Raw genomic sequence first — 25,902 nt, forward strand, 5'->3', positions numbered from 1 at the left:
CTACAAAACCGTACTACGAATTGATTACTTGCTTATTACACAATAATGTAAAAGGCAAGTCATAAACGGTTTTTGTGACATCACAATTGAACGTGTCATTTGTTTACTGCTGACTTACAGAAGTAGGGTCCCTAGGAATTAAAGTGACTGTTTTCAAAAACGTCAAATGGTGTTAACACTCTCAATTGCAGTTTGTTACATAAAAAACGTTGGTGTTTCACTTGGCTTTGACTTTCCTTATGTGTTATGCAGAAAGGACCCATACATCTTAAATACGGCCCTGGGGGCTAAAAAGGGGGCAAGTAAAAACAGGGAATTGGAAACGTTTTAGGACGTCACAATACACCGAGCGTTAACGTGATGAGATGCTCGGTGCTCGACCAAACAAAACAATTGCAGTTTTGGCCCGTCACGTGTACCAAGCTAAAAGCAATGAACACTGTATGTAGTTAGTGGTATCATGTTGAATTAACCATTAGAAAATCTATGAATAAGTGCTAAAAAATAGCTTGTTAAACATTGGGCTCTTAATTATCGCATTAATATTGTTGAAACAAAAAATAAAATCGCATATATTTTGTCAGTTTTGAGGGGGGCGTTTATAAATAACGAACACGTAAAAGGGGCGGTACAAGAAAAAAGGTTGAGAAACACTGGTTTAAACCAACAACTCTATGCATATTGTTTTGTTGTAAAAACGGAATTTTGTTGCCGACCCCTACTCTATAAACTACGCAATCTACGCAATCTTCTCAACATACGCAAACCACGCAATCTAAACTTAAAAAAAGTTGACAAGTAGGGCTTAAGAAAATACCACTATAATTTAATTTAAGATACCTTCTTTGGGCTTAATATTCTCATATGTGTTGGGGGTGGTAGCCTACAAAACACCGTATGGTACCGTTTGTTAACGCTTGTAAGAATATTGGGTTCAAAAGGGATCTAAAAATGAATTATAATGTTGTTGGAATTACAAACCCTCATCCCGACCCTAATAGCCCTAAGAGTGTACATCTTCATTAGTTTCATTGCTGTGTATTTTAGAGGAGCCCATTCGGCTTGACTAATCGTTTTGTCTGAAGTTTGGTGTGATGAAACTTTGAAATGTAACAAAAGCTAGTCAATGAGCTAGTCTTTACATACCAAATGCATAGTCACCACGTGACCATGTCGATCAGTTATTTAGGGTAGATGATCAAAATGTTGTTAAAGCTTTAAAATGTTTGTTTTCAGTTTTGCTTTAATGAGTTGGGTAATCAAACTGTGGCATAAAACCTACCATTTGTGCAGCCACAATTAATAGACCCAATCCAGTAACATTTAAGAGAATATGTCTGCTACTGCGTTTTGTGGCCCTTTATTAGTATTATGATTTTTTTACTTCTTCAAATGTATCATTTTTCTAGAGGCAGCCACAAACACTTTTCGTGGACATAGCGATCTTTGTACAAGGAATTCAGGCATCTGAAATACAATTCTAGTCTCTGCCTCGTGGAAAACACATACGACAAAGTCACCCGACCGGCCAAATTGTCCGGTTTTGCAGGTTTTCTCATAATCTCTCACCACAACTGCTAAGATTTGAGGTTCATGCATTCCGCTGTTAACTCAAAACGCCCGGTGAGGAATAATCAACTGCCAATTGTTATCCGACTTATGGCTGTATATAACCACGAACTTGATACATCCCGCCGAAAAGAATGTTTGCGTCAGTAAGCTAATATTTGGCGGTAACCTTGACCTTAAAAACCGAAATAAACTTCATGCAAAACCACAGCTATGGTCGACTAAACTGCATTACAAGAAACGGAAACCAGACTTTGTCCGATTTTTTGACAATGGATTAATGGTTTTCTCCACTGTTGTCTGATCCATTCCAACATGTAATTAGTACATAACACGCAAGTAATTAATGGCAAATAACGATTTAAGTTCTTTACGATTTATTTTCAGATTTTGTTGGCTGCACAATTTGTGCCATTAGCCTATAGTTACTGCATGGTAAACCCAATTGCTGCATTATCCCTGCAAATCATTCTGAAACTTTTTTGGTAAACTGATAGGCCATAAATACCTACATAGGACGGCATAGTTTTAACATGCCAAGTTTTCCAAATTTCATTTTCATAACAATTCAAGGCAAGTGCATATGAGTCGATAAGTGATGTAATCATTTTGTTATTAGCGTGAATATTAGAAAAATAGCACTTGTGTCACGTCCGTTGTATATCTTTTCCGTTTCGACCTCACCTTTAAATAATTTATCTACATTAGTTGGGTTAAAGTGGGTTCCGAAATAGAACTACGCAATGAGCGAATGATACAAAGAAAGGGAAACAAAGAAAGTAAAAGACCGTTGCATGACTCAAATAAACCAAAGTTTGTTCCTGAATGTATGATGTTGCGTTTGCGTAGCTTGCATTGAAGACCAATCCTTTCACAGCAAAGCTTCGCGTTTTGTTCAGATTCTTGCTGTTATGAAAACTATAACGGTATAAAAAATCATTGGTATTTTTGCTAAGTAGGATGTATCTCTGGACGTAGAAGTACAAATTGTGTTTAAATCCTCTTTCGTAAAAAATAACATCTGACAGCATGTCTGGTTCAAGTAAAAATTGCCATTTTGGAAAATTAAACAAAGACACGGTTTTCGGCCATTTTGTTATCTCTGCATGCCTTCACGGTTGGGTCGATTCCGACCAAATATACGTTTTTAGTTGACGCACTCACTAGGCTACATTTTTATGTCCCTCTACTTGGCGAATCGATAGTAAGCTATAATGTAATGGCCCTATATTGCAAATTAATTGCCAGGAAGTCTAAACCAAAAGCTTAAATGTTAACGTATGTAAGTGCTTTAATCGTTTTAAAGTTTAAATAAAATCTTGTTGCGTCAAACATGTGAAGGGTTGAAAATAATGCAAACCCTCAAAATGCACTAAAACTTTTCAAAAAGAGACAACCTGTCAAAACACAAACGAGTTTTACTGAAGTGCTTTATTGCGATTTTTTATTTGTTTCAGCATGTTAGGTACAAAGTGCACATATAGCTTTGAAGGTTCTTGCTAGAACTTTGACACCATTCATTGATTAGTTGCATAAGTTGGTGTTGCAACAAGTGCACATGTCCCCCGCCTGAAAATGAAAACAAAAATGGTTCAATGAAGTGTGGCAAATTATAAATCGTAAACGAAGCAATACGGTCGTTTGGCATGAATTTAATTTGAAATTTACATATGTATACAAAAAAGGCTTTTTCGGCACAATAAATCATGAATTAATGTGTAATTATTACCTTAGATATGTTGCTACAAATTATTATTTTCGATTTTTATCGTTCCATAATAACAACTAACAATATTGTTGTTGATTGTCAACAACACAACTTGCGGAACAGTAGTTCAACGTATACCAAAAATCAGATTACAGAATAATGTTTTTGTTCTATCTCTAAAATAAAAGAACTGAAAAAATCACTCAACACACCATGCAGTTCTCTGTAAGGACACAAGATTTTGTAATAGTTTCTCCCTCAATTAGGGTCTTGCACACCTGCATGAAAAAGCAAAATGTAGTAACTCTTATAACCATCGCTTAATTTTGTGCACCATTTGCTTTCATTACACAGTGCAATTTTTTCTTTAATTGGGATTTATTGAAGATAAAAATAAAAATAAATTAAGACCAATTTCGACAATTTTTTTGTATCATCCATCACCTTGGTAAATACCTACCTGAGTCGAAAAATCGCATGCCACTTTGCCATAGGGCATCATGGTTCCGTTGTAACACACACTGCAAACCAAATTGGGTAGAGACAGTATGAAAAAGTTGGGTTTGCAAAAATACACCCAAGTGTTTTGGGTTTACACTGTAAAGTAAGTCAAATAAATGCCCAAATTTTGATTGCTACCCAAACTTTTATGTGTACCCAACCGCATTTACCCAAATAATTTGGGTTCAAGTGATAAAGTAATGCAAGAATGTACCTAAATTATATTGTTACCCAAATTTTGAAGTGTACAAAACTGAATGTACCCAAATGATTAGGGTAAAAATGATAAAGTGCCAAAACTATTTTCAAAAAAAGTCAGTTGTTGCAAGTAAATTTGCATATTTTATCAAACGAATACTTTCTATAAGCGTGTCTCTTCAATGCTTACAGATTATTGCAACCGCAAACTATAAAAAAGCCACTTTGATAACTGCTTTGGCATGGTTCTCTTACTGATGCTTACCCATTTGCAATCAATATGCGAAAAAAAAACACTCGCTACGGCGTTAATGCGTATACGACGAACTACACGATTTTAAACAAGCCGTCAGTAATGTCCTGAACGTTCTCTGCTTTCATTGCAGGACATAATAATTTGGTCCAAAAGGATAAACACAAATTTAAATGTGAATATTAAGGGATTATCCAATCAAACGTTGTTTCAAAAAACACATGAAAAAGGTGATCCGTTAAATTGTCTTCTGAAGCTTCGGACAAAGTGCCACGTTTAGGGCGTGGCTGGTGGCAAAAGCCCGCGAACGGGATCACGTGTGTTTGTTGCAAGCGACTATGGTGTTTGTCGTGTTTAGTCGGTTTTTGTACTGAATGTTTTAGCTTAATTTAGGTTAGAATAAAACAATTTAAAAATGGATTCATCGAATAGCGATGTTATCATAATTGTCAAGGAAGCGTTACAAGGTGTTTCTGAGGAAAAGACACAAAAGATATGCGACATTTTTACAGGTAAATATTTTTTGTTAGAATAACTTTGTAATTGGTCCTTAAACTATAATACTTTATAGAAAGCCTGGTTGATGGAAAATCCTTAGCAGTGGCTAATTTCAGTTTGCTAGTTCAAACATTTGCGGAGGTTCCAAGAGGGCTCCTGTTGAGAATTTTTAACAAGTTTTCTGAAAAACGTGAAAGGGAAAAGATAGAAAGGGCATTGCATATGGACACATCAGTAGATTCTGACTCTGACACAGTACCACTAACAGACAGTGACATCACAGAAGATAGCAGTCTGACTTTAAACACATCTGATGAGTTTTCCAACAGTAGTAGTGATGAAGTGCCATCCTCATCCCACCATATTTTTACACCAAATTTGTGCAAACCAGTGCCAAAAGTGTTTCCAATTGAATTGTGTCGATTCGGATTTTATGCCAAAGAAGTTTTAAGAACTGGAAAAATTACAGAATGTGGTACCAGTGAAATAACAACAGAATTAATCACAGTAATGAAAAGATATAAAAGGCAAGTTAAGTGTTTTCCAAATTTATCATGCCTAAAAATGGCCTAACAGTATTGTATTATGCAGATACCCAACTGCAGAAATAAGAAGAAAGGTTATTCAAGAATTTGTCAAGATTGGTAAAGCAACAGTTGGTTTAGATGAAGATGCAGCAAAGGTAAAACCAACAGCAGTGATTGTCACTAATTTTATTTTTATGTAACTTCCACCATTGTTTACAGAAATTCTGGCTCCGAAAAGTTAGTTCCAAAATAAATTCCCAAATGAAACAGATGAGAAAGTTATCTAGTCCACCCAAGTGTTTTTCAAAAAGAAAATACAACAACATTTCTGGGACAGCAGACACAACATGTGTTAAGCGTAGAAAATCATCAGTGGGACTTCTAGAAACAGAATCCAATGAGGAACAATTTAAAGAAGACAAAGAAGTCAGTATCAGTTGTTGTAAGCTTTGGGTCAACTACCAGTTTGCTAATGTTGATGTTAATATGGTTAACTGACAGAATTAAAACAATCACATTTTTGTATCAATTGACATTTTACTTTTGTTAGATTTTACAAGATGAATTTAAAAAACCATCTGTCTGTCGCAATAAGCGAACAATTTGTGAAAAAATGGAGGCAACATTTTTGTATCGGTGCAACTACATACTAAACACTAAACCATCACCAAATGAGCTCATGGAACAATGGCCTGCACTTTTTACTTATGATGAAGTGAGTGTTATCTAGATTCTTTAAAATGCTATAAAACAGTGCCAGAATTTGTTGGATTACAGGCATACGGTAGTGCTAAACTTTTTTGAACTTAAGTTCTAACTTGCTAAAATTCCAAATGTTTTTTTCTTTTCAATAGAAACAAACCATAATTAACAATGTGTTTTTTAGTTGATCCGTGACTTCAAAAGACTGCAGCCCACTCTACCTTCAGAGACAGAAATAAGGAATGTTGGAGATGTATTATTTACAAAAGTAATTAAATTTGCATCTGAAAAACCTTACAAATCAGCAAATCTTAAGCGAATTCTCCAAATGCTTCCTGATGAAATGGACAAGTTTAATGGTAAGTGGAAATATATTGTGATTGAACTTTCCATAACAAATGATCATTTCTATACATTTGTTTTGTGAACAGATCTGAGTTTTGCTGTTGGAATTCTGTTGGTGTGTTGTCTACTAACAGGAAATACAAAACGAGAGTTTAGCCAGGACCGTTACCTATTGGATATATGCCCAGTATGTAAACATTTTCACACCATTTAATGTATGTACACAGCATAACATTTCATATGTTGCAGATTAACACATCGTTTGAAGACACAAAAAATGCATTTGGTGATCGCCAGCAGCCAATTCTTGTCATATATGGAGATGCTGCTGATCCACAAAAGATACTGCTTTTTGCTGAAAACCAGGTTATTCTGCAAACCACCAATGTTGTAGAAGGGCTACTATCCTTGTTTGCATGTTACTTTGTCTTTAATTACGAATATTGCCCTCATGTTGTGAAAGCACTCTATTTTCTTCAAACATATCTTCTAAAAATTGGCAACAACTCTCCATATCATTCTGTTAAAGAACTCAAACTAAGTTTGGAAACATCTCAGTAATTTTCATGCATTTTGCCCATTGTGACGTGTACAGTATTTGATTTTCTAACTTTTTTGGTGGAAATGTAGGGTTACACTTCGTTTCTGTTCATTATTTAAAAAAATTGTGATGTGACCATGTGAAATAAAACGGAAATGGTCGTTCAGCTTATATGTTTGTGTGGGTTCAGTGAGCAAATATTTGCTTGGGTTTATACGTTTTTACCAAAAAAAAGCAAAACCTTAATTAACGCAAAAAATAGTAAACTGGGAGTTCACCCAAAAACATTTGGGGTTTACTTTGCCCAATGTTTTTAGTTGGGTTTCTCAACCAATTTACCCAATTAAATTGGGTGATGACAACCCATTTTTTTGGGTTGTGTTAGCCCACTTTGGTTTACAGTGCATGGTTGATACTTCTGGAGTCGGATCTTGTGCTTCACCACTACTCTCTTCTGAACTTGTACCGTCGCTTTCAGCACGGATCGTTGTGAAAACACAGAAAAAAGCCATTGCGGCGAAAATCATAAAGATCTTGTGGTTCATGGCGGTGTCCTGCAAATACAAAACTTTTAAAACAGCCCCAAAACTTGTTTTTAACAATTAAATACGCTACTATCCTTTAAAACGCCAGCAGCAATGGCAAACTGAAGAATATATTTAATGTGTCCCAACAGTAATTGAGAAACTATGTGCGTTTATGTTCGCGTCCAAAAACAATGTTTCTGAAATTTGTGTATATAACGCATATAGTTTCCTACATGGAAATAAAACTTATAAAGAACTTAAAACTTACTTGTTAGCAGATGATGGAAGGTCTATCAACTTTGCTTGATGCTGGTGAAGTACGAACGGAATTGTATTTTCTGGTCATTTTATACCGCTCGAATTCCTAGTGCTAATTAAAGTTTTGCAATTCTTCCACGAAATGCCGGGTTGTCAAACGCGCTTGGGTGGTGTCTGCGTAAGTTGATCAAGATTTAAAACCGCAGACTCATCGGTGAACTTTTGCAGAAATTGCCAGCCTTGTTGGACTGCCTTGGGGCAAAGGTAAATAACACACCTTAGACCAGTGGTTCTCAAACTGTGCGTCTCGACGCCCTGGTGCGTCGCTTTAATTTTCCAAGGGCGTCGCAGAAAAGTTTTGTTTCGTGGCTTTTTGTTGTTGTATCAATAAACCCAACTTTAATAATAAGTTTCCTCATTAACTTTTATTTGCTGGTGCGTCGCAAGTCCAGAAAACTTGTCCAGGGGCGTCGCAACAAAAAAAGTTTGAGAACCACTGCCTTAGACAATCAAGCTTGACCTACTTTAACACAACGAACAAAGTACCGGGGTTGCATTAAACCAGACATTGCTAAATTTGTGCAGAAATATTTTTTTCGCTAAAACAACAAGGTTACTGTTTTCATTAAAACCGTTGTGAAAAAAAAAAAAAGTTGGGACGAACTGTCTTTTTTCTGGTTTTATGTTTTTTTTATATTTCCCGTTAAAAGAAATTTCATTTTTTAGTAGTTAACTGTTGACTAAAAACGTTTAAAAGGACAATTCAAACAAGTTCAGTAAGTGGCGAGGTAGTGCATTTTTACACTGCAGGAAATTTAATTACAAAACTAACATCCAGTATTTGTTGTTGATCGGCTAAGTCGCGCGATTACTTAGACGTGATGGCACCGATAGATATATAATTACTAATAGGTCGAACCATTTGGCGAACATTGACCACAAACTCTAACAGACCTAAAGGTTGTGAAAAAAAGTAGAACTGGGGCCTGCGGCCCTTTGGGGTCTATACAGCAACTTTGCGGGGACCGACGAAAGTTTGAAGTCATTAACAATTGATATTAATGTTTATGTAAATCAGAGTAAAATAATAAAAAATGCTATGGTTTGCGGTTTGCACCATCCCGATGTTTTGGTTTTGTCTGTGATGTCACATTGCTTTAGGATGATTGTCATATGTAATTTTGCAAACTATAACTTCTATTCTGCATCTTGCTTTTGAAAAGTGAAAAAAATAACTATTGTTTGTTAAACTTTCGATTTCTTAAATATACATTCAGCTTTACAGACCGCTAGTCCTCGAGAAAATGACAAGGGACCGTTATAAAACATGTTAAAAAAGTTTGAGAATCACTGGCCTACCGGATCACAGGAAACGTTCCAAGGAACCGCGCTGGTGTTTCCGTTCAGGCGGATTTCGTTTGTCCAGCAGAACCTATCGGTTTAACCACCGTTTTATGCAACCTGCTGTACGTGCGTGTGGTTGCGATCCTAAACGCCGGAACATACCTGGTATATTCTAAGCATCACTCAAATTGTAGGACACTTCACTTTGATTTTAGACTTGACTTGACCCACTTTTACGGCTCCTCAACATTTAGGTCACAAACGTTCCTTGTCAGGTAAGTCACTCAGAAACACGTTAATGCTATTTCAAATCTTACCTTATACCGTGTGTTGAACATGGAAAATATTAAAACGTCAAAAAATGTAAACGTATCAGCCACCAAACAGGGTCAGAGTTATTGTTCCGTTGACTAAAATTTATCACAATAAATCATCAGCGCCACCATGTGATGGCACTTTGTGATGATTTGTTCTTATCAACCGCTTTTTGGTAAATTTAATGTAGCATTAAACATCAGTGGGACAAGTGACAGTAATGGTTGAAAAGTGGGTTTCGTTTGATCGGAGGTATACTATCCCGAAAAAATTTGCTTTGGTTGCTTTCTCGCCACAGAATCCTTAAAATGTTCTCTCGCACTTTAAAGACTTTCTATGTGCACATGCGTTACTATGTTTGGATACTTTTTCAAAAAGAACTTGTTTATGGTTCCCAACGCGTGTAAAATAAATGAGTTTGCGTGTTCGCCATTGGCATCTTAGATCAGCCTTAAAATTTTAAACGAAACCTTAATTGCGAAGTAATACATTTGTGTTACAGATAAAAATTGCATATCTCAGTTGTTTGTTTTTAAACTCTATCTCAGACTAGTATTTCAGGTTTAGGGAACGGATAGCCAAAAAATGGCTTTAGGTTTCGCAAATTTGCAACAACAATGCTCTCATAAAACTCGGTCATCTACATCTCCGGTACACCATGGACGACTGTAGCCCGGTGTGGGTCAATCACTTTTGTTTAAAATCTTCTTTGTGTGCCCGAACGATTTTCATGCACATGTGTAACTTTTAAACACCAAAAACTAACACAGGCTCAATAAAGTCTAATATACGTGTACAAAAACATGTATTTATATCGACAATCGCACAAAACAACATTGTAAAAAAAAGAGAAACAAAACTACAACATAACGTCACAGAACTAGTAAAAACTTTTTAAATAAGGCAATAATTTTTCCCCGAAGATGGAGCCAAGAGCAGGCATAGCGTTACTTCGAAAAAAGACAGTAAAGATGGAAACAAAAATTGCACATAGAACGTACTGCAGGTCCAGACGTAGCTCACAATACGACAACAAGCGTAAAAAAATAAATATCAATCATAGCCAATGGTCATCTGGGTGTTTTAGAAAAACAGAGTTTTAACTGAGACGGAACCGATCCAAATAGTAATCAAGGTGACGTCGTACTTGCATTTTACTCCTTGTCCTGCACCAAGCATTCCTCCTCCTATCAAATATATATGACGATAAGTTTTATTTAGCCTATTTGTTGCAATAATTAAGATCACGTTCGGTTAGCTTTTTGAATAGGGAAATTGTATTAGTCAAAATCGTAGTTGCAAGTTTTACTGAAATATTTAAGGTCACAAATCTGATTATTTGCCTTCAAAGTTAACTATTTTTTAAATCGAATTAAGACCATTATTATTAATTTGAATTTTTTGAAAACAATATCATGAAAATAACCGAGGGAACAATTTAACATTAGTGATTGATTTTAGTGAAAAGTACACCCTAAAGATCAGTGCCGGATTAAGGGTCTGCTGGCCTGTAGGCACATTTTATAAGTGGCCCGAAAATCAGGGTTGACAATTAAACAATTAGAATTATCAGTGTTGCCAAATCAGTGTCACAAAGATCGTTGTTGCAACTATAACACAGGGTACCGTGCAAAAACGTGGTCAGATACCTAACTAAAAAACAACTTTGCGCGTTTTTGCGATTGAAAACGCGTTAACTAGTTTTTGGAGGTCAATCTTACGGATCGCAAAATATTTTTTTTGAAACATGGCTAAATTTCTACGCATTTTAAAGTGGCCTGGATTTTTGACTGGCCTGTAGGCACGTGCCTACTTTGCCTAATGGTTAATCCAGCACTGATAAAGATTAAGAACCACTGTTTCGCCTGGTATAAGCTTACAATTAACTTTTAAACCATATAAGATTTGTCTTTATTGTCTTTGTTTCCTGATTCCTAACGTACAATTCCAGAAAGTTTACCCGAATAACAAAATAGCACGACAAAAAAGCAAAAAAAATATTTCATTGCCCACCTTATTCTCATGGCTGAAGCACGCGATTTAGCTTGTCCAAGAAACAAAGTTTTACACGGCAGTCGCTGTAATAAAAAATACTCTGTTACTTACATGAAACACATCGAGAAAAAAACTGCCAATGCGCACACATATCAAATCACATATTGAGCTAGCTTTTAGTTATTGGCCGCTGAGTATGTGAAATTAAATTCAGTCAGCTTTTGTAAAATATAATATCAGAACAAAAATCAAACCAAAACTGATGATTAGGGAAACCTATGTATAGAACAAAACATGCATTTTCTTCGCCGAATTAGCCGAAACCTTTTTCCAACACTTTAAAGTCTTTAATACAAACATATGTATTTACTTACCCTGTATTTTCTTGCAGGCATTGATTCTGTTTCTCGAGTGACGTAACAAATGAGAATTAACAACGTTAACAATAATAGCATTGTCCGACTGTAGAACATATTTGTAACACTGAGATTCCTTTTTGCTGTTGGGTTCTTCTGCCTCGCGGATGTAAGTATGTGCCATCTCAACCCGAACTCTTCTTTTTATACCCCGCAGGAGAAAACGTTTACCATTTAGTGTAGTGGGGCTTTTTGTTTGACCCAGGTCATTACCCAGTCATAAGCCTTCCGTCGAAAGCGTGCCTTGAGAAAAACGCACTTGTTTCATGTGAGAAATGGTTCGGTTTCAAAATTGGTATTTTGACTGCGAAACATAGTAAGCACATTTTTACATTGAAATACATCGCTTTTTACTCAGAAATATCCAAAACGAGTAATGTGATAGATTTATGATGTCAGTAAAATCAGTAAACAAAAATTGAGCTCATCGCTTTGTAGTTATTGAACCGAATAAAGCAATGCAATCATCCATAAACCACAAAGTGATTTAGCATCGACATTGTGTGAAGCAAAACGGTTTGAAAGGGAACACTATTTACATTTTTAGGGTCATTTCCAACTGAGTTTCTTAGGTTTTGTTACCAATGCAAGTTAGTATGCTAGTAGCCACCCACCTTAGTGCAAAGATAAAAAAAAAACTGGCGGTTAAACACCTATGAAAAGATTCGATTTTGCATATTTTAGGAGACGATGACCGTATACAGCCGCACATACGTTTGTTGAAATTTACTGGGTTGGAATTATTTGCTAGATGTTTTGCTTTTAAACAATCCTGAACGATCTGATAGACGTACCATAAGCTAGTAGACGTTTAATTTTGACTTGAGTGGATACTCTGTCTGTGGTAAGTGAAACAAGCAAATGGCTGGGGAGTTCGTCCTAGGTTTAAGGGTATAGGGGTATAAAATTAAAGGCATCCGAATTACAAAGTTATCATCGTTAAGCAGGAAGCAGATTTTTGTACGTTGGGGAAAAAGTTGTTTACAAAATTCAAGCAATAACAGACTACGAAAACGGTGGTTACCCGTGCGTAAAATTCGAACGTTTTGCTTCAAAAGTCGCACGATTGTTTCGTGTGGCATTCGGAAACGTTGGCAATTAGGCAAAGCTATTTCGGGGACTCTAATCCCATGAAACACGTCCGAATTTCTCTGTTGGGGCCGCTGAACTTCACCGAAATGTCGTGCTCTATCAAACACGCGTGCAGGAGGCTTTTGTTCGCTTTTATTGTTGATACATTAAGGGCTCTTTACAGCGTCATTGGTTGCTAAAAATGCCTTCAAACTTTGCCATTTACCTTATATTAAGCCGCACGTCACTATTGACACAAACATCAAAAGATACAGGGACTAAAACACTAATCTGGACACAAATGCCAGTATTTTTGTGATCTCTTTTTGGATATTTCTGCAACTGTCTGCCATCTGCCGTAACACGTGTTTTAACCACGTGCTGTGTGCCTCCAGATAGGTAACCTTCCAAATAGTTGCGTAACTTGTCACGTGCGCTGGAAAACCTTAGTAAATGGATAGTTGTTTGCGAAGGGAGTGACATTACCACTAATAAAAAAGCAATAGAGTTAAACGCTTCGAGAATCGAGTAACGCTTATAATAACTAATCCAGCACGTAAACAATTAAACGACGCACCGAAATATCACATTTTTTAAATCGTTGTAAAGATTTTGAAAAGTTTAAAATGCCGATTTAAAGCTTCGGTTTGTCATGATAAGCTGTCGTCAAAACCATTTCAAAGTAAGGCATAGGAAAGTTGCATCACAATCTCTCAAAAAGAGTTACAATTATCATACAGAAATGTGAGTAATCAATTTAATATTTTCCACCTCACTTTGACCGGCGCTTAACCCCATTAATCCAACCACATATAGCGAAGGCTGCCGGAAAAGAAACCGACATACGATACACGGAAGTACGACTAAAGGATCAGGTAGTGGGTGCGATACCTGTGCGTGCGCATTCATACTTTCCATATCATAATGTTGATTTTGTCGGCGTCACATGACACGTCGAGCGAGACCAACTTTTCCTTCATAGGGAAAAGCTGTACAGATCGCGTATCTTACCGGCCAGTGGCGACACGCAACCGCATTGAAAGCACAACCGGTAATATTTTGTTGCTTTTTATGCCTACGTGCATGAAAATGATGAGATTTGACTGAGTGGGCGTCTCGAAAGGTCCGTCGCAGGTGGTTAGCGTGCGATAAGCGGCCAATGCGTGATGTTTTGCCCGGCCCTAGCTTTCCTGTTGCGTGCGGTATGGGTGCAAATACCACACAAACTATCGAGATATTTGTGGGTAGGTGTGGCTTTTTTACTTCAGCTTTGCTTTAGCTAGCTTTAGCTGTGAACACGGATGACTTGATAATCTCCTTGCTATTTAGCCACTTTGTTATTTTTATTGTCTAATATGTTACAAATGTATGATTTGAAAAATATGATAATGTTGAGCTAATGAACGACAGTATCCGCAAGCCAGTATTCACATCGACAATACGATGTTAAACACAACGGTTTTATTACGGATAAAAACAGCCTGTAAAACTAAATGGATTTTTTTATAATCTGCAAAGTGCACTTCGATTTGAAATGGACAAACGACCGACATCCGCTTTGAAACCACAACACATAAAAACACGAACAACCTGAAAAATAATAATACGCGGCGAACTATGTGTGTGAAGCCACAGTGCGTCAAATACCCGGTCAGGGAAATCTGAAAATTTTGTCACAAATCGCCTCGTAATGTTTCCATTTTTAAGAGCGAAAGACTGGTCAAAATACGTACGTTTACGCACCTTGCTATGACGTCAAAACGTGACGCGTTCGCAACTAATTCGAACGCAATAATATTTCCTGATTGCAAACCCCTGAAAGCTTGAATAGTTTAAATATTAGTCCGAGATTTTGAGCAAAACAATATGTGAGTAGTCACGATAAAACGCAGAAAAACTGAGGTTAATTATCTTGATGATTCAGTAAAATCGGTAAATCGTCTGAGTTTTTGACTGACGAGAGTCACGGGTTAATAAGGTTTCCTAATTAACAAGGCTCCGACTGCCACGTCAGATTGTAAAACCATGTAAAGGAAAGGTTAAAGAAAATATTAGTTGTGTTTTTGAACGTCTTACTCTTTGTTACTTTGTCACAAACGTTTTGATTGCCACTTAACGTGTTTCACAGGTCACCATGGCAACTTGCACCGTTTGATCGCTTTGGAATTGTTCTCGTTTTGAAAATATTGTCAGGTTAAAAATATGTTATGAACTAGTGCGCAAGGGTCTATTTCTGGTTTCGAAATCATCAATGCGATATAACTGGCCTGTTCCCAAACATCGTTCCACGTGGTTTAACTTGTGTGGTGAAACACAATAATGGTTTGACAATTTACGGAAAGATAAGTTGAAACGTGATTACGTTCAAATACGTCAAGATAACCTGAAACATGTTTGTGGTCTAGAAACAAACACATCTCTATAAGGCGACTGACCCAGAAGACAACATTACTTGGTAAACATGATTTCAGACATTGACCAAGCAAAATCACCCAACTTTGAAGAATGTGTTTGATTAAAGCAAATGTTTTTACAACAACGTAATAGTATTTGAAGGTTCGAAAAAATTAAAAACCACTGGCGTGATTAACGTGTGAGTATTCCAGTTCCAATCAAAGATTGCGTAGAATCTAGGTTGCAACAAAGATAAAAAAAAACGCTAATTTCAAAACGTCTAATTGCACAGGGTAATACCTAAGGTTCAATTTAGTCGAAATACTACGTACAGAAAAAACATTTGTGGAAAAAAATATACTTTCTTTACTTTCATAGATTGTCAAAAAAGTGAGGTTTGGGCGTAATTAATAATATCTGCCCTATAACGATCTTTGTTTGGGTCAGCAAAACAACGTGCTTTATTACTTTCAAAAATAATTTTAAGATTGTCAGTAAAACCAGAAAATTGCATTACGGAATGACATAGTTTTAGCGCATTCCACATGCGGGCGTGAACCTGTGAAAATGAATTTTGTCATACCCACGTGAACTTTCAACAAGTTTAATTTAGCCAACTTTCTTTCTTTGACAATTGCCAGGTCATTTGACGTATGTCGCTTTAATCGTCGAATACGTTGTATTACGTTCCCCACCCACTTGGGAGAAACAGCGATTATTATTTTAACATTCAGTTTGTTATGGTAAGTCTATTTGCAGAGAATTTGTCATATTACGCAAGTGCGTTCGTGTGAGAAAAAATCATAAATTTGCGCACTGGTGTATTATACTTGAACACGTTTGTTTGTCACACTTTAATGTGATTAATTTGACTAATATGTATAAATTGAGGTGACTCATATGTGTAATTTATTATTACTGATAGTTACCAATGACGTAAAAAATCATGTGAAGATTATGGACAGGGCAAGTGTTTTTTTACCTTCAACAAAGCACGGATTTTGTAAAATTTTGGACGTTTTAACTTTGATTTAAAAAACAAGCATAGAGACAAAGAAAAACATTTTAAGTGAAACACCATTCAATATTTAATAACACATTTATAAATTATTATTGGCAAAAATTGTAGCTAATTCCACCTAAAATCTTTCCATTTTGTAAAATTTTCATAAAGTTTTCTCTCTGTGTTCACCGGTCGTTTGGAAATGATTGAGTATGACTGATGAAAAACCTTCGAGGTTAGTTTAAGTGATGTAATTCCGTTTCAAAAATCTCCGGTGCAAACAATTTTTCAAAGATATATTTACCACCAAAGAAGATATTAGGAATCTTTTGCTGTCAGGGTGAGGCACTGGAAAATATAGTTGAGAGCCAACCGAGCGCGATCTCTCGCACAAATCCGTCCAATCACGAACCGATTTTAACGTTACTGAAATTTGCAACCGCAGTAATTACTTTTTACGTAAAAGCTGATTTGATGCAACAACTATTGTGTCATGGCGACAAACATTCAAGGTCACGTGCTCTTAGACAGACACGGTCTAAACAATTTTGATTCGTTTAGCCATAACATACTCCACAAAAATGTATCATGATACTATCCGTAAAATGCACAAGCAGTATTCACTTCGAAGTCGCAAAATTGCTGTCAGTTAGTTTAGAATTCCAAACTTGTATTGAAAGTCTATGAAAATATAAACAGAATTCCGAAAGGTAGCGCTTAAGATTTACAACTTGTATTCACGTACAAACGGTGCATCGGGATGTGTTCAGTCGAGTACAGTAGAAAAAATTCAAGTCTACCGGTGAAGTGAAGTCCCTCTAAGACAGTGGTGGCCAAACTACGGCCCGCGGGCCGCATCCGGCCCCCAGTCCTGTTTCATCCGGCCCGCCAAACACCTTGCCTGGTTTTTTTTTACTCCAGACTTTAAAAGGCTTCTTCAAAATTGTGGACAGTTGCATTTATCTCATTGATATATAAACCTTTTATTTAATACAAGTGTAAACAAGATGGTGTTATTTATTGTTATTATACTACAATAATATATATTTTAATAAAGATGGCAACCAGTTACGACCTTTTTTTGCGTAAATCTCTTTTAATCCCGCCCTCCAGTGGCAAGACAGTTGCAAATTTGGCCCTCTGGTAAAAAAGTTTGGCCACCCCTGCTCTAAGAAGTCAATTTATGGAAAAAGTAACTTTGAATTGATGTGAGCCAGTAACACGAGTTTTCCAAAAACTATAGTTTTATTTTACCCTATAGGGTTATTATATCTGCGTGATCAAAATTTCTGATGGTTTCAATAAAAAATTTTCACCAAAACCGGTGGATTTTCTTAGCTTTGAAAATCAGCAAATTTGTAAATTAATTGTTATGAACAGTTGTTTCGCGAGTAGGTAGGGTGCATCAAAAACTGCACAGACAACAATTAAATCGTAAACTTTAAAGTCCCAAAGGAAAATAATTGTGAGACATTCTGTAGGTTATATGTTACTATGTACGCTAGCAATTTCGGGCATCTGGTAGTGGTAACCCTTCTAAAACTGGACATCTCTTGTTTATTGCAGACAAACAAACAGCAAATTTCAACAATTGCACTGATTTGTAATAAAATAACATCAATGAAACTGATATATCAAACAACGGAATTTATTTTCATTCATTTCCGCTAAACAGCAGCATAGAGCAGTAAAGGACAGGACGACTCAATTTCGAATTTTGGCCATATTGTCCTGGCCACCTTGCCCAATGCAAACAAAAAAGCTGATCGGGATTCCAGGAATCGTCCTAGGGTCGACACCTGTAAAGAAAAAAGGGAGTTCGAATCCATTTACTACAGCATCGGCTGATTGGTAGCTAAATTTGTATTTACACCCAAAAAACATTGATTGGATTTTTCAGCAAATTTTTGGGCGAGCGAAGGATTTACCCTAAATCTGATGAGAGTATATGCAAAACAGACATACCTATTTGGAATGCAATAGTTGAAATCGAAATAAAAATAATAAATCCAATTTAAAGAGCAGTAACTTGCATCAAGTGATTGGAACGATCCCTAAGAAGTGTGTTAACCTTACGTTTAATGCATTAATGCACCAACTTTTGGTTGCTTTTATAGATTAGCATGTGAGGTTTTTATCTTCCTCATACTATAGATAGCTGTGGTAAAAATCAAAACAAAGGAAGTAAAGAATGTGTTCTTGCTATGCAATTCACTGATTTTAAGCAATTCACATATGCAGTCGCAAGCTAAAACGAAAGTGATTGAGGAGATAAACGTGTTACATATATGTCTCGGTAAATGAAACATCACATCGATATTAACACAAGCGGAAACATATCCAACGAAACCAGAAACGTTTACACAAACCAGAAAATCGCTTTTTGATGTTACAATGCAGACGTAGGCATACAAATATTGACAGTACCATCCGACCTTTTATCACGTCGAACTCACAAAAAGTCCGCATGACCTGTATTTGGCGAAGCGACGTGGAATGCATGAATACATGATATTGCAAAACATACACTGTTAAAAACGAAATAGTTGTTGCAAAGTATTTAATAGGACAAACCATTTAATTAAACAGGTTTGTATAGTTGCAGGATGCATAGTTTTCATCGCAAGGTAGACTTGACACGTTTATGAGTTTTTCTACTTAAATCAAAGTGTAGTAAGTAACGCAGCAGTCAATAGCTTTTGCACGTGGTACAAAACCGTGCTGAAATATGAATGTCCGATCTAGAAATACGCTTCCAAGCAGGTAAGAGTGCAACTTCGGGCAGTTTGGCGGTTAACCTTTATACGATACAATAGCCGAAACCGGGACAAACAAAGTTTGAATGCAGCTACAACTAACAAGGACCAAAAAGAGTGTTTGTGCACGTTGTAAATTCAAAACGAAATCCGTCAGTGTTTGCTTGCTGTCGTTACTGGGTGTTGCGGGTTCTCTGGCTATTTTGTTTTGTACTTGCATCTTGTTTTGAGCGTTGGTTTTCCTGCCTTATGGCGTTCAAATGAAATTCCATCACTTTTGTTTCCTTGTAAAATTTCAGAAACAGATCAGTACTGCATGAGAGGAAAAGATAACAAACCTAGTTTCAGCAATGAGGTCGTATCGTTGTTTAAGCCGAACGGTTTGAGAAAACAGCTATGTACAGCGCTTAGACCAGTGGTTCTCAAACTGTGGTACGCGTACCACTAGTGGTACGCCGAAGCTTTTCAGGTGGTAGGCGAGTAGCTTTCTGTGGTACCTATTTCAAGTCCGTTCTAAAATTCGAACACAAATGACCCAATTGATCAGCTCTGGTTTGAAAAAAAGGGTTTTGGTCAATGGTTCCCAACGTGGGGTCCGTGAGATCCCATGGAGGCAAATATGTTGAGTATCTTAACTAACAGAAATTTATTTTAAGCTTCTCAGCAGTTTTTACAATCCTACATACAAGTGTATACAGTATAACAAACCTTAATTAGGTCAAGAACAATTACTTTTTTATAATTATTTACCCCATATACCAGAAAATTTATCGGTTTGTTGTGTTGACCGCTACTGTACAGAAACTTCGTTGAGAGAAAGGACTTAGTTTAAAGTGAATTTGAATGCTTCAATAACGTATAATGCAAGTCACATGTAAAGACGGTAAATTACGTTGGTGGTACGCAGACTTACAAAAGGGGGCCGTGACTACGAAAGGTTAAGAACCCAGGTTTAAGTGGTACGCAACAGTAAAAAAAATTGTCAAGTGGTACGCGATCCGTACAAGTTTGAGAAACACTGGCTTAGACCAAGCTATCTAGCAATTTTTGTTGTTGTAACGTTTTGCTCAGGGAAATTGAAGTAGATTATCTTTTTTCTATCGTAAAAATATTTTGCAAAGCACATCCAGAACATATTATTAAATTGCTGCTCGATATAGCCCTGACAAACCGAACATTTTACACCTGGAGGATGTTAATTTATTTCTTTTCGTTAGTTTGCACAGTGAAACTACCATCCATTCGTGTTTTCATGTGTCACAATGAAATTTTGACTTTGTTGCCAATTATGCATAGACGACACAGGAAAATATTTCTAGTGGTCTGTTTAACATCACGTCTGTAAGATTTTACGATTGCAGTGACGTATTGAACATCACGTGACACAATGGCGGCTCATCGTGGTTTTGCAAGACGATACAGCGATGCCCAGCTTGTACCAGAGGTATCAAAAGGTTAGTAAAATATTCCTAACATAAATATGACTTTGCGCACAATTTCTTTTTCAAATACATAGACATGAAATGAATGTTTTACAAAACCCTTTTATTCATTTTAAAAACTACTACAAGTTTTGGTAACTATACATTGCAACAGCTCTTAAGCTGACTTCAAGTTATTAATTGTTTGTTATCTTCAACATTTTATCAAAATAATTTGTTTTGTTTGTGAATTAGGTTGTTACTAAAGATTGGATATGCGTGACGTTGATTCGGTTTGCATTGAAACAAAATTTAAAGACAAATGTAACCCATTGTGTTACAGAACTGGAAGCTGAACGACAAGTAAAGAGACGTGTGTCAGTAGCAACCGTGTATAATCCGAGGAAAATTGAACGGGTGGGTAAATTAATTGATTGAATTTTTATAATTAAACAGTTTTTATCAAAAAATAAATAAAGCAGGAATATCTAAATTAGTGCTTTACCACCGACTTAGTTTTACTTCCGTCCTTAACGCAATTAAAAACATAAAATGTGTGTGTTGAATCCAGAAAAGCAAGTATAGTATGAACAGAAGGTCATAAGGATTTCCAAATACTCATAAATGACTGGAATGTCTTTGAGTAACTTTTTTATTTGATGGTCTCGTAAGATCTTCTTCTTGGGTAACTGGTGCTATAAGAAGGAATGTTAAACACAATCAGTGTTTCCATGTTTAACATTAGGCTATAGCCGTAATTTGTACAAATTTAACGCCAAGACGTCCTTGCGTTTCCGTTTTTTAAGTTCCCTTATGTTTTATGTTTATGTTATAGCCGCTTTTAGTTTCAAAAGCAGCACGGTAGCGAATCTTCTTACTTATGTGTATGACATGTTTAGAAACTTTACGAACATACATAAGTTATAAATACACCTAAGCTTAAATGCATTGTGATGCGCAATTTTGCAAACTAGCTACAATCCTTCAATCAACTTCCGTTTTGGTAAAATACACATTCAGGCTATTCAAAGGACCGCGAGCCCTCGATATAATGACAAAGGGACCGTTTTGAAAAATAATGAAAAAGTTTGAGAACCCCTGGGTTAAAGGGATCTACAGAACGGAAGACCTGAAACAAATCACAAAACTTTTCAACAGCAAAAACCAAACAGTTTTGGATTAGTTTCCCTTTAACCCAGTGGTTCTCAAACTTTTTCATTATTTTTCGGTCCCTTTGTCATTATATCGAGGGCTCGCGGTCCTTTGAATAGCCTGAATGTGTATTGGAGTAGTTTGGAGAGTGTGATGTAGTTTTGGTCAAATAGAATTTTAAAAAGATTTCGCTGTTTTTTAATTGCAAGTATAAAAGCGAAAACAAATTGGGCTATTTATCTTCTAAATCTCAACAAACGTTAAGCCGCTAGATGACACTAAAGGACGGTATCGCTGGGTCACAAGCGTGGACAAGCCAGAATCAACTGCTTTTATCGTAAACAATCCCAGTACATGGAAGTCACAACCACCGTCAGATTCGACGAAAGCCAAAAACAGCAAAAGCGATAAAAAAGGTATATTTGAATCTAATTTGACCCCTTTTGTTCGTAAATTCTTCAAATCTTACAATTCTAAAACTAAAAAGCTAAATTTGATTTGTTGTAATTTTATACGTCTGTTACCCGAAAATGTCCTTCTGATTGTTCACGAGTCGCGACTCATGCACATTAAGTCGATAGAGCTACTGACGCCATAACTCAACTGCAGCCAAACATTTAGCTAAACTTCGATAGGTGGCGCAAAGAGCTGTATTATTTATTAATTTGGCAGCTAAACTGGGGTAGGGTTGGAAAGTAAGTTTTTGAAAATTTTACATAACGAACTAAGTTTTAAACTTAATTTTATTGAATTCGTAATAAAAATTCGTAAATAATACCCTTTTTCTACCCAAATAGCCCTGGACATCACAATTTTGGGTGATACGGTTTTTTTAATCACCGGTTCGTCTTTTTTGCGCCCCGACATTTGGCTAAATATGTGGCTGTCGTGGGGAGTTATTATATTTTCCCATCCAATCGCATTAGTAATATATTTATATTATGATTTGCAGTATAATTGCTGCAACTGTGTAACTTTATATGATACGATGCTTACAACATATAACTTATACCACACAAAGCATACCACATTATTTTGTCACAAGTTGTCAACTGTTAACACAAAGTGATTTGCTGACTTTTTAGTGCCAACTTCTCGCACTTTTTGTCACACTGTAACACTACTGGTTTCGTTCAAACAACGGCCCAAAACCACATTTTTATCCCCCAAAGATGACAAATTGCTGAGAACAAATATCAACAGATATTTTTGACAAAGTTGAAAAATGTTGAGCAATTTACAACTGTCATTAGAAAGGAGGAATTTACCTCCCGATTAAAAAACGTATGTTAAGGCTACATTTATCAAGTCAATACAAAACCACACCAACATTATGTGTAAATAAACGTTTGTTTTAATTTGCCCTAGAAAATGCCAACACTGCTCCAACACAAACAACTTTGCCGTCCGTCCTGGAAGGAACCCTAAATCAAGGTAATCCACCTCAGGAAGAATTACCCCAGTGGAAAAAAGATTTGTTTGCTAAAGCCTCGAAGGTTGCCAATTAGGCAATACCTCATAGTTTCAAAATTGCTGGCTTTAATTTTTCTTTTCCACGCAGTGTTATTTCAATCAACCGCTTCAACGTCCCAATTAAAAAGCGTCATACCATTTATTTTTTGTAGCAAACAAACATTTGCAGTTGATTATACAATGCAAATATGTAATAATATTTTTATCAATTATTGGACTTAAAGATGTCATAAATGCTTATCGAAGAGCTCCTTTGTAGTCATAACACCATGCGTTTTGTTAAACCAGGGTGGTCAACCTTTAAAGCCCAAAGAATTGTTTAGTTTTGTTTTTACATTTTATTGTTTAGTTTTTGTTTTACAAAAAATAGTCTTCTAAAAATTTGCAGTATTTAAGATGTATCACCACTGATAGATATGAACTTAAAGGTATTTTGTGCAATTTCCGACGAGGTAGGAACTCACAACAAACAAAGTTTGCTAAATAACCGATAGGTGGCGCAAAGAGAAAATGTTTATTGCGAATTTTTAAAAGCAAACTGGGGCAGGAACTTGGCCGAACGGTCTGGCGCGCCTGACCCATATACAGACTTAAAAAAAACCTGATCGGGATTCGTCCCCGGGAGAGTCCTGGGTTCGAACCCGGTGAAAAAAAAAAAAAGCAAACTGTATGAAAATGCTTTGTCTGTTGTGTGCATAGTATAGATCTCCCGTATCTTGTTAGGTGTTAGAGGCCACATAAATGTTCTAAACACACCGTATTGATTTTGTGCCTGAAATTTTACGATTTTTTTGATTTTCTTGATGCCTCGCTCTTATTGTGTGTGAACGACAAATACGAAAAACAGTGGTCGGTGTATTTTTTCATGTTGCCTAAAGCAGTGCTCTTCAACCTTTTTTGGTCTGGTGTACCCTTAAAGTTGTTGTGACGAACTCATGCACCCTGTTTAGTTAAAATCAAAACTGTTGACGCAAACATTTTTGATCAAAAACTTTTGACGGAAATTAACATCAATCTGCACTGTGCGCAAAGCGTCTTTTGAAGTAGATATAAGTCGACCGGACTGAAAGTGATAGACATCAACATTTAAAAAAAATAAAAGGTTCATTTATACATCAATTGAAACCTACACCCTTTTTCTAATATCCCGAAGGTCAAATATGAATGGTTCATTAAAAGCTTGTGATCCACCCTTGTATATCTTTTCGTACTGGTGCACCCTAGGGTGCACCGTGCACACCGGTTGAAGAGCACTGGCCTAAAGCCTGAAATTATGGCAGATTTTACAGTACATTTATGCAAACGAGCTGGGATAATAATAAAAGTATTTCATCTGATTTGAACCAGCGTTCCTCGATCTTTTTGCAAGAAGTAAGAAATTTACAATCACATACGTTAATGGAAGTTAATGACTTTATTGGCACATAAGTGCGTGAATGAATCACAAAATTGCGTTTGGGGCGGTGGTTCTTAACCTGTGGTACACGTATCATAGTACTATATGGAATCTATCCAAGTCGCACGCGAGTAGCTTTCTGAAATTCTGCTATACTCAATTTAAGATCAAGCATCATAACAAATTACTGTTAAACAGACAAAAAATGACAACGCGCTTTCTATTCCTCCTAGCTTACCTGGTGTACTAGTTTAACGGCGTTTATGACGTCACTATTGCAGTATGACTTGTGTATTAAATAATGTGAAGAGTTGCAAAAGAACTCTCTGGAATGCAATTAAATAAGTCAAATTTTCAACGTTTTCAAGTGGTTTCCAGTCCCATAATCAGCCATGAAATGAGCTAAATTCGTGTCGTTGATTTTTTCTTGAAATTGTTAATCTAGTCAAAAAGAATAGGCCTTTTTCTTGGTCCGCCCGCTTAAATCAGATTGAAGTATCCGCAAAGACAGAAAAAATCGTTCGTTGGTACGCGATCAGTATAGGGTTGAGAACCACTGTTAATTATTAGCTTATCGAATTGATAAAATAGTTTCGAGGTATTTTTTGTTTGGCCTTAAAAACATGTAGCAGCTGGCAATTTATTCATTAAATATATGTTGGCATCAAAGCATTGTCCGGGTATAGCAATAACACAGAAGTGTGAAATTAGTATCTTATTTAAAACAACCAAATTGGAAAATGTGGCATACTGCAAGTTGAATGGTGCTCTCATTACTGTCGGATGTATGGATTTCTGGACAAAAAGAAAATTCGCGCCGCCGCAGACCGATCGATCAAGCGCCATTCGTTTTGACAAATGGCACGTGGAAATTAAAAGCGCCTTGGTGACCCTTATTTAAAATCAATAAGGCAAGAGTATACAAACCTGCTTATGAAGCCTGTGCCCTTGTGCACTATATGAATATTTTAAACTGTCAACACTCGCTTAACGCAATGCCCGTGCCCTCAAACCGCATGTCGAATAAAGTAAGTGTCGTGCAAGCCGACAATAAGAAGTAACATTTTATACGATGTAGTTTCCAACTAAAAACGAGTTATCAATGTCAATTATAAATATAGGAGGTTTCGGAAATAAAAAACTGTATTGACGATCTTATACCCCTATCACGCCTAAGAAACAAAATTGGAAAGTCACCGGTCTTACTTGAAAACCGGTTTAACAAAGCTGAAGGATATTAAGACCATACGTCAACTTTCCATCTTAACATTTTTAATCGAATTCAGACAAAAAATAGACCGGCAAATAACTACGTTGACAGCCATGCAATCAGGCTTCGGTTATAGCTTATCGGTGGCAACATCAAGTCATTCAAAAAGTCAGTTCCGCAATGAAATATTAATTACCCGTAACAGGCGGAAAATCAACGGTGAACCTAGACGCGTTGTTGCTTCATACCGGGCATGCCGACGAACTTTATCGACATTTCCCGAAACTGGACAGAAACGTCCTGAACTGTCACGGCCTTATGGCTGTCAA

At 36.5% G+C, this 25,902-nt stretch overlaps 2 protein-coding genes and 1 long non-coding RNA gene across 3 annotated transcripts; 2 read left to right on the forward strand and 1 right to left on the reverse strand.

Annotated features, from left to right (window-relative positions):
* Positions 1 to 2,991: 2,991 nt before the first annotated feature.
* On the reverse strand, positions 2,992 to 3,796 carry LOC145230551 (uncharacterized). The gene is made up of 3 exons (XR_013860680.1): positions 3,738 to 3,796; positions 3,490 to 3,555; positions 2,992 to 3,138 (listed from the first exon to the last, which is right to left on the reverse strand). It is a non-coding gene; the product is annotated as an uncharacterized LOC145230551 (long non-coding RNA).
* A 713-nt stretch (positions 3,797 to 4,509) lies between these two features.
* Positions 4,510 to 7,013, forward strand: LOC145230422 (uncharacterized). Its single transcript, XM_080095846.1, has 8 exons — positions 4,510 to 4,741; positions 4,801 to 5,254; positions 5,319 to 5,409; positions 5,474 to 5,680; positions 5,805 to 5,969; positions 6,141 to 6,315; positions 6,388 to 6,488; positions 6,551 to 7,013. Exons 1-8 carry the CDS (start codon positions 4,645 to 4,647, stop codon positions 6,860 to 6,862), a joined length of 1,602 nt encoding a protein of 533 aa, XP_079951972.1. The 5' UTR covers positions 4,510 to 4,644; the 3' UTR covers positions 6,863 to 7,013.
* A 13,208-nt stretch (positions 7,014 to 20,221) lies between these two features.
* Positions 20,222 to 23,765, forward strand: LOC145229842 (uncharacterized). The gene is made up of 4 exons (XM_080095171.1): positions 20,222 to 20,375; positions 20,686 to 20,759; positions 21,760 to 21,910; positions 22,863 to 23,765. The coding sequence occupies exons 1-4, from the start codon at positions 20,309 to 20,311 to the stop codon at positions 23,000 to 23,002; spliced, it is 432 nt and encodes a 143-aa protein (XP_079951297.1). The 5' UTR covers positions 20,222 to 20,308; the 3' UTR covers positions 23,003 to 23,765.
* Positions 23,766 to 25,902: the final 2,137 nt, after the last annotated feature.

Source organism: Phallusia mammillata, chromosome 5 (genome assembly GCF_965637545.1).
Source record: "Phallusia mammillata chromosome 5, kaPhaMamm4.hap1.1, whole genome shotgun sequence".
In the NCBI taxonomy this organism is placed as follows: Eukaryota; Metazoa; Chordata; class Ascidiacea; order Phlebobranchia; family Ascidiidae; genus Phallusia; species Phallusia mammillata.